This window comes from Mesoplodon densirostris, chromosome X (assembly GCF_025265405.1).
Source record: "Mesoplodon densirostris isolate mMesDen1 chromosome X, mMesDen1 primary haplotype, whole genome shotgun sequence".
NCBI lineage: Eukaryota > Metazoa > Chordata > Mammalia > Artiodactyla > Ziphiidae > Mesoplodon > Mesoplodon densirostris.
The window spans coordinates 110308254-110317924 of record NC_082681.1 but is presented as its reverse complement, the minus strand read 5'-3'; the positions used below and the strand labels follow the sequence as shown (position 1 = coordinate 110317924).

At 41.8% G+C, this 9671-nt stretch overlaps 1 protein-coding gene across 1 annotated transcript; it reads right to left on the bottom strand.

Annotated features, from left to right (window-relative positions):
- Positions 1-746: 746 nt before the first annotated feature.
- Positions 747-1206, bottom strand: LOC132481975 (large ribosomal subunit protein eL22). Its single transcript, XM_060086942.1, has one exon. The coding sequence runs from the start codon at positions 1188-1190 to the stop codon at positions 804-806; it is 387 nt and encodes a 128-aa protein (XP_059942925.1). The 5' UTR covers positions 1191-1206; the 3' UTR covers positions 747-803.
- Between the last annotated feature and the right edge of the window lie 8465 nt (positions 1207-9671).

Here is a 9671-nt window from a genome sequence, read left to right as displayed (position 1 = left end):
GACTCCAGAACTCTGGGATTCTGATCCAGACCCCAGGGAACCTCACCGACACCCACCTTTGGAAGCTCCACTATTCCTCATCTCCAGCTCCCCCTGGTGGGGTTCAAAGTGACAGTCTGGTGCAAAGACTTGTAGAAACAATGATTATTTACAAATTCGTATTTTGTAGACCTTTCCTTAATTGAACACCTGTGACTTTTACAGTCGCTCTCCAGACCCTTTCCCGGGGTGTAGTAGAATATGCGAAGCAAAAGGACATTTTATTTCTACAGGAAGAAAAAGGATGAACATACATAGTAACTGTGTCCATCAAGAGTAATTTGTAATCAGAAAATGAAAAGACAAGTGCCCCAGAAGCCTGCGTCTTATCGGCACTGCCACTTTCCCAAAAACAGAACCTCAGAAACAAGTCACTGGATCTGCTTTCAGTGAATCAGGAGTTCCCACATTTGTATTCCTCCATCTTTGAGAAAAGTACCAGATGAAACTGATCCACCCCTTTTTGTGTAGAATAGTAACTAGCTGAACTCACATCTCCACGCCCTCATCCACCTGTTCAATGTCAAACAGTAGTCAGTTCCCTTGAAGGAGACTTATACATTTTGGTATTTCTACCAAAAGAACTGAAATTTTCAAGCAGAAAAAAAGTTTAATTACAAGTGAGTGGCAGCCCAAGTGAAGCCCTTTTACTATGATTTCCAATTTTCTGTTCAATCCACACTGCAGAGATACAAGGAAAGCCACCCTTTTGTTTCCTAAATTTTATTTAAGAATTCATACAAAATACTCCAGATAACTGAGTTTCAATCCTCATCTTCCTCCTCTTCTTCATCTTGATTAATCTGGAAGTAACGTAATTCGTAACTTTCTTTGCTGTTAGCAACTACGCGTAACCAATCACGGAGATTATTCTTCTTCAAATATTTTTTGGTGAGATATTTCAAGTACCTTTTGGAAAAAGGCACCTCGGAAGTTACAGTGATCTTGCTTTTGCTTCTTTCGATTGTTACAACACCTCCTCCGAGATTCCCAGCTTTTCCATTCACTTTGATTCTTTCCTGAAGAAACTGCTCAAAATTGGCCGCATCCATGATTCCATCTTCTACAGGATGGGTACAGTCAAGAGTAAACTTCAGGACCTGCTTCTTTTTTTTGCCCCCCTTCACCACAAGCTTTTTCACTGGCGCCATCGCCGCAGCGGAGGCAGAAAAGCTAACACATGCCTTTTTAATAGTCTGTGTGATGAAATGGGTGTTGTGCTGTATACCAAAGGATGATGATTGTCTCCAGGAAAAGGACTTGTGGGATTGTGTGTGTTGCAAATGGAATTAAGCGCTTTTTTCCGGGAGTACCGTTTTTACTTGAAAGAATTATCGATAGACAAACTGGGGGGTTTCTGATGTGGGTATTTGGCAGACATCTTCTCAAAAATGAATGAAGTGATTCTGGCCCTATAGGAAAACCAGCTGAGAGTATTTATGGCTAATAAAAACTTATTAACTCTCCTCCTTGTTAAGGAATTTCTGAGGTTCATGGGACCGAAAGACCTTTGGAATTTGTTGAAAGACAACTCAGTTTCTCTGAGAAACAAAGTACTAAGATTAGTATGCTGTTCTGAGCATTTTGTAAATAAATCTAGATGTGATTACTTTCCCAATCCTGCGATTCATAACTAAGTTTTGCAGGCAGTTAAATGTATTATGAATTTACTCATATTCTGTGGCTTTTCTTAGAGGGATTTCAATTATTAAGGTAACAGAGCTCACATAAGAAGAAATAGCTTGCTTACTAACCTCCATTACCCATGTCTACTGTTTTACTAAAAGGCCCATAACTGTAACTGCAGATGACATTTACACCTACACAAGGATGGTCAAAGTATGAGAATAGGTCTTACAAAAACTGACCGGGCTGAACTGTTGGCAGACATATTAAAAAATAACCACACATATTATATTTGTAAAGTTAATTTAAAAAAGTTTTCTAGTTTAGAACATTTATGATATTAAAATAATATATTTTCTCATTACATAAATAACATACTCATAGAAAATTTGGACAAGAAAGAAAATTATAAAGAAGAAAATGAAAATCTTACCATCCAACATTAACCACAATTAATAATTTCATGTGTTTTCTGCCAGCCTTTTCCCTAATCAGAGCCAGGCAGAGCTGGAAGGGACCTCAGAGATTATCTAGTCCAACCTGCTCATTTTACAGATGAAGAGAATCCATTAAAAGGTTGACTCTATTTCTGGTTTTGTTTCAAGTTGGTTAAGCAAGAACAGTAGAATCATGATAAGACAGCTCGTTATGCAGTGCAGATATATTTGGAAAAACCCTGGGTTAGATTATGGCCCCCAAGGAGCTGGCCCAAAGAGCCCAATATGACTCAGCTGGCTTCTAAGGCCTTCCTGCTTTGATCATCGCCTGTGATGATGTGACATTTGGAGCGGCAGCAACCGTTTCACGTGGACTGAGGACAAAAAGCTCACACACTGAAGGTGACAGAGTGAAATGATAGAAACAACATGGGCCCTTAATGACATAATTGAGCTGCCAGACAGACCCTAGGATTGCCTACCGTCAAATCTCTCAGTGAGAAAATGAAATGCTTCTATTGTTTAAGTTCCTTTAAGTTGGATATTCTGTTACTCATCGCCCCCAAAATCCAAATTCATAAACCCTGTGACCTTGAGCAATACAAATATTAACTCTTCTCTACCTAGGTGTCTTTACTGGTAAAATAGAGTTAATATTTATACATTTTTAAACACAATTATACATACTCTTGTATTTTACTTCTGTCATCCAACATTATATCATGAAACGCTCCTGTATTCTTCACAATTTTTCTAAAAGGCACAATCTTTTATGACTACAGAGATGTCTGTCTTATGTTTTTCTCCAAATGCCCCTATTGCTGAGCATTTACGTTGTTAGCAAATTTTCTCTTCTATTAGGAAAGGTTGCAATGAATCCTCCTTGTACGTGAATTTTTGTATCTTTCACCATTTTCTGAGGATAAATTCCTAGAAGTGGAAATACTGTGTCACATCTTTAAGGTTTATAATATCAATCGCCATATTGTCTCCCCTCTGCCCCCCACCCCACTACAGACTTAACATTGCTATTAAGTGTACAAGAGTGTGCAATATTCTTTTGAATAAGTAATGCTTTTATGTGGTTCTAAATTCAAAAATACACACTGGAGGGAATTCCCTGGTGGTCCAGTGCTTAGGACTCGGCGCTTTCACTGCCGTAGCCTGGGTTCAATCCCTGGTCAGGGAACTAAGATCCCACAAGCTGTGTGGTCAAAAAACAACCAACCAACAAACAAAAATCCCCTCAAAACAAAAACAAACAAAACACTGGAAAGCTTTCCTCCCATCCCTGTCCCCTAACCAAGGTTTCTGGGAAAAATTTCCAAATATATTCTAAGCATATATGGGGCCCTGGCAGGAAACAGATGGTACAGTCAAATTAATTTAAGGAGAGGGATGATTTACAAAGTGAAGTGGGGTATTGGGAAACCCAAAGGAACAGTGTAACACCCTGGAGCTAGTAACAAGGCCCTTCCAGGACTAAAGGGGCGGGGGTGGCGGTGGGAAATGAACCTGGCGACAAGAAAGGCTGTATGCCCTGCAGGGGAGAGATGCAGGCAGCCTGTGGCAACCCCACAGGGAGGCGCTGGGTGAATCAACCCCCTGAGTTCATTGCTGTCCTGCTGGTGCTCCAGTCTGGGGGAAACCAGAAGGCCAGGGCACCTGCTCCTATCATCCCCTTTGATACTGGGGAAACCGACTTCATGGCAGCATCTCTTGTTTTCAGGGTCACCATACAGAGGACGAGCACACCGAGTTCCTCAGACAGTGTGGCCCTTCTCACCAGGGCATTCCTTACTCCTTTAATGAAGGAAGTGTCCTGTGGGCCCTCCCAGAGAGAAGTCAGGTCGGGTGGTTGTCCAGTCGCACATATGAAACCATTCCTACATTCCCCCTCCCTCACCTTATGACCTCTCTCAGTTCTCTGTCAGGCGGTTCCAGCATCTCTGCGATAGGCCATCTGCCCAAGCTTCAGGGAGCCATTCAGCAATGTATTAAGACCTTACCTTCTCCTTGCCCTTGGAGTTAAACTCCAAGTCGTGGGAGAGTGCTCCAGTGATAATAAAGTCTTATCCATCTAGCCTTATGATCCACTCCTATGGTTCAGTCCCTCTGGTTCCAATTGCCGTTCCTAGGATTCTTTAGAAAGCAGAGCCCGATTCACTGCTTAAATCTGAATGCTTTACTGAGAGTGGGGTTTGCCTGGGACTGTCCACATTTTATCACTGATTGTCCCACACATGATGTTCCCTTACTCCTAGGCAAACCTGGATAATCTGTCACCGGAAATGAAAAGTGCAATCCCAGGGCAGCAAAAATGAGGGCAAAGGGCAAGCAAGCAAGGCAAGGAAGCAACGAAAGCAAATACAAGGTAATATATTAACAAGCTGGCTAGACCTTCAAGAGAAAAACGTAGCTGATTGCTTGGTCATGTGACTTATCTCCAGACACTCTGCTCTGAGCCACTGCTCCTGGGAGGAGGACGGTGTCTGTCAGTTTCTTCCTGTCTCATATCTCTCACTGGTCAGAGTTCACCATATGGAGTGTTAAACCTTCTGCAGCTCTGGGCCCTGTCACCTGGCTTTTCTGAGTGGCTCTGGGGAATCCACATTGCACACTTCCTGCTGCAGTACTTCTTCTGAGTCCGAGAGGGGTGGGAGAAACCATACATAGCCTCTGTGGTTCTGGTTAGGTCAGGCCTCTGGGGACCGGAGCTCTATGGCTCCCGCAGCAGTGGGTACAATGGAGGCCAAAACCTGGCCCTCACCCTCGGACTGCTAAAAGAGCTGGCAGTGGGAGGAAGTGAGGCAGGTGAGGACCTGGAAGCCAGGTGTTGGTGCAGCAAATCCTGGGAGGTGTATAGACAAGGAACAATACAATACAGTAGATATATGTTCATTGGTGGAATTGTCAATGTGTGTTAACATTTTTTTCATTGAGGTATAATTTGACATATAACATTAGTTTCAGGTGTACAATGATTCAATATGTGCAGATACTGTGAAATGATCACCACAATAAGTCTAGTTAACATCCATCGCCGTATTTCATTACAGAAGTTTTTTTCTTGGGGCTTCCCTGGCGGTCCAGTGGTTGGGACTCCGAGCTTCCACTACAGGGGCCGCGGGTTTGATCCCTGGTTGGGGAACTAAGATCCCACATGCCGCGCGGCCAAAAACAAACAAACAACAACAACAAAAGTTTTTTTCTTGTGATGAGAACTTTTAAGATCTACTCTCTTAGCAATGTTCAAATACAATACAGTATTATTAACTATAGTCACCATACTGTACATTACATCTCCAGGACTTATTTATAATTGCGGAGTGGTACCATTTGACTACTTTTACCCATTTCATCCACCTCCATCTCTGTTCTCTGTATCTATGAATACCTTTTGGTTTTAGTTTCCACATATAAGTGAGATCGTACAGTATTTGTCTTTCTCTGACTTATTGCACTTAGCATAATGCCCTCAAGGTCCATCCATGTTGTTTCAGATAGCAGGATTTCCTTCTTTTTTTATGACTGAATAAAATTCCATGTCATATATTTATATCTATATCTGTATATATCACAATTTCTTTATCCATTCATCCATTGATGGACACTTAGGTTTTTTCCATCTCTTGGCTATTGTAAATGATGTTGCAATGAACATGCGGATGCAGATAACTTTTTGAGTTAGTGTTTTTATTTCCTTCAGATAAATACCCAGACGTGAAATTGCTGGATCATGTGGGTCACGTGTTAATATTTTGAACTGGTGTGAAGGTGGCATAAGATAGTGGTTGATGCTTGCACTCTGGAGTCAGACTTGGATTTGAATCCCAGCTCTGCTACTTACCAGCAGTATCATTTTGGGCAAGTGAGTTCACCTCCTATGTAAAATGGAGCTCACAATAGTGCCTTTCTCATATGTCTGTAATGAAGAGCAAAGACAATAAGGCCTATAATGTGATTACAAGAGTGCTTGACACAAAATATTTAGCAAGTGTTGGTGATTGTTACTGTTTATTGGCGCTAGTACTTCCTAAGGGTACTTTACATACCTGCTTACCAAGGCAAAATTTCATTCAGTTTTCCTTTAATTTTGTTTAGTAAGACTAATAATAATAACCACCACCACTTTCTGAATTTTAACTATGTATCAGGAGCTACGCATTCAGCATTCAAGTCCACATGACACTCTGAGGAAGGTGTTTTCATTTTCCAAAGAGTAACCCAAGGTTTAGAGAGCTTATGCAACTTAACCCACATCTCCAAGACTGTAAGTAGCTAAAAGGATTTTTTAAACTTTATTTGCATTCTATACCTGTCAGGGTCCCTGTAAAAACCAGATGGCACATTGAAACTGGATAATTAAGTAGTAACCAATATCTTGCCCACCTATATTTTTTGGTTAGATCAGGGTTTATGGAAACCAACAAAGACGGTGCAGGAACCTAGACTTACCAACAGCTGAAAGCTGTCATCACTCCTAGTCCTTAAGAAGAAGGTAGCTGGAGAAAGAGACTGACAAATATCCACAGGACAGGCTACCTTGTGTACCTAATTACTGGGCCCACCTCTGACAGAAATGACCTCTGGTGGGCATTTATGGGGATATAAATATTTTCAAGCTTTCTTTCTTTTCTGAGAAATCCATCCGTGTATCTCTCCTCTGTCTTCCCTATCATCAGTTTTTTAATCATATTTTTTCTAAGTCTCTGAACATCCAACCAACTTATTAGATAATCACCTTGATTTAGTATAGATCCTTATCTTAGGTTCTCTCTTCTGCTAAAGGAAGTGGACAGCCAGATTTAGAACCTGAAGTTGGGCCCTCTGGGTGGATTCCCCTTCACCAATGTCTTTCAAGGCCACCCATGTGTAGGTGGCTATTGACTTCTAGCTGGTGCTAGCATGCTCTGCAAATTCATCTGTAAATCAGGCCTGAGGTTTTTAACCTCTTCCATTATCTGGTCAGAGGGAACTTCCTATGAGATCATAAGTGTAGATTAAAGGCAACACGGTAAAGCAATAGGAGCAGGTACCATGGGGGTGTGAGCCACCAGCTTGAGCAGTTTATTTGTGTCTCTTTTGGACTCCATTGGGTCCAGTCTTGTATATATCATTTCTATTTTACAAAGGAAAGCTGCAGTCCAGTTTTATGATAATGTGCATAAGATGACACCCAGTTCATGGTGGGCAGTTACTTTGGTCAGGCATTCAATTTCTACCAGGGCCTAATAGCAAGCCAGATATTGCTTTTCAGGTGGAGAATTGTTGGTAAAAGATTCTCCCAAGGAGACCTGCATGGTTCTACTGCCTGCCCCCAGATACTTCTGATACTAGGCTGTTGAGAGATAAGGCCCCAAGTAGCACTATAGCCTGGACCTACCACAGAGTCTTATCTTGCTCCAGGTCCTGCTCAATAGGTTCAAGAAGCATGACCAAATGTAGTCTGTGTTGGCATGGAAACCATTGTACCTCTTTGATTGTGATAAGCTGTGTAACGAGAAGCAGCTTATTTCATTTAGAGGTGATTTCCCAACAGGCTCCAGACAAGTGGACCCCTAGTAACTTGATGGCAGCAAATCCCTGAGTCTTCTTGCTGTTGATCTCTCACCCTCTGGCATGCATATATCTTACTTACTAACTTATTATGTCTACTTTCTCTTTACTGGGTCCAGTTACCATAATGTCATAATTATACTACTATAATGAGTGTGCTACTTTGTGAGAAATCCAAATGATCAAGGACTGTTATGGCAGAGAACAAGAGAGCTGACATACGCTGAGTATACTCAGGTATACTGATGTCCCTGCATGTGAAGGCAAATGGCTTCTGATTATCTTTGCTGATAGGGAGAGGTTAAACAATTTTGTTGTCAGTAGCTGTATACCAGGTACCCGAGGTTCTGTTTATTTGGCCAGATAAAGGCACTATATCCAGAACCGCAGCTGTGATTGGAATCATCATCTGATTGGAAGAGAGTCTATAGTGTCTGCCTCCTTTAGCAAGGTGGGGTTCGGGGAGATTTGGGGTTCAAAATGATCAGTTTTGTCTGTGTCTGTCCAAATATCCCTATTATATTTCTCAGGATCCCACTTAGTAGCTGTGAGATTGGTCCTCAGCTGTATGTGCCCTGCAACTTCAGGAGATGACCAGCTACTTCAGCTGCCTTCAAGGCTTTTTTATTTTGCACCTATGCCCTGAGTTGAAAACCAAGCTTCCAATTCCCCTCTTCCACATACTCTTTCTAGGATAATTAAAAATATCAGCTGGGGCTTCCCTGGTGGCACAGTGGTTGAGGGTTCGCCTGCCGATGCAGGGGACACGGGTTTGTGCCCCGGTTCAGGAAGATCCCACATGCCACAGAGCGGCTGGGCCCGTGAGCCATGGCCGCTGAGCCTGCATGTCCGGAGCCTGTGCTCCACAACGGGAGAGGCCACAGCAGTGAGAGGCCCACGTACCACAAAAAAACCCCCCCAACCCCCCCCAAAAAATCAGCTGACCCCACGATCTTTATAATCACTGTCGTCGCATGGTGGTCAAACTCCACAGCCATTTGATCTCACAAAATCTTGCCCTACACTTGCACTGTGTGATAATTTGAATTATTGTGATGTTACTGAATCCACAGGATTACCAGTATCCCAAGGAATTTATCTTTTCACTCCTCGAATTTGTGCTCTATTGTGTCCCAGAATTACAATTTAATGTTTTGTGTCTTGGGGTCAATTCTGGCATCAATTACTATATCATTCAGGGTCCCAGTGTGGATCAAATGGCACATTCAAACCGAATAATTTAGGTGAGTTAAATAAAGGGACCATTTACGAAGATGTGTGCAAGGTTTAGAGAAAGGATGGTGTAATACTCCAGGGCTAGCAACACCATGAAGGAGAAAAGGGAAGGAAGAGTTACCAGAACCAGGAAAGGACCGCTAGACAGAACCTATGGCCTTTGATAGGATATGGGCAATCCACAGTCCAGCAGGGAAGGAGTAAATACCCTGTCCTCACTCTTCTCCTGCCTTTTGATCTCCTGTTAATGCTCCCATTGACCAATCTTACGCCAAGTTCAGCCTTGGCGGCATAGAACAGAATATTGAAAGGTGGAGAATAGATTGGAGGATCAAATGAAAATACCCAGTGCAACTTAAATCCTGTGCTTCTCATCCCTGTATACAAAGATGCTAGCCTGAACCTATTGTTTGTAATACCTGTAGAAATAAGAAATCTAGAATTTCACTAATATCTTATCACTCCAGGATTTCATTATTCCTGTTGAGATTAGGGAACTCAATTCCATGGAGGTATCCACTAATTTTTAAGGCCTTATGTATTTCCTACATTTTGATATATTAAAAATATCTAAGTAAGGAAATTATATTAAGAACACAAGTGCCAACATAGCCATTTACTCATTTTATGACTGTTCAATCACTTATTTAATAAATACTTATTGAATTGTCTATTGCAAACAAACAAACAAATAATCAAAACAAAGTTTATGAATTCCACATTTTAGTCGGGGAGTCTGACACAGAGAGGAAGGCAGAGTCTTGATTATACAGT

What these genes read in the sequence shown, in the direction of transcription:
- LOC132481975 (XM_060086942.1), bottom strand. Translation starts at nt 1,190, where the DNA reads ATGGCGCCAGTGAAAAAGCTTGTGGTGAAGGGGGGCAAAAAAAAGAAG.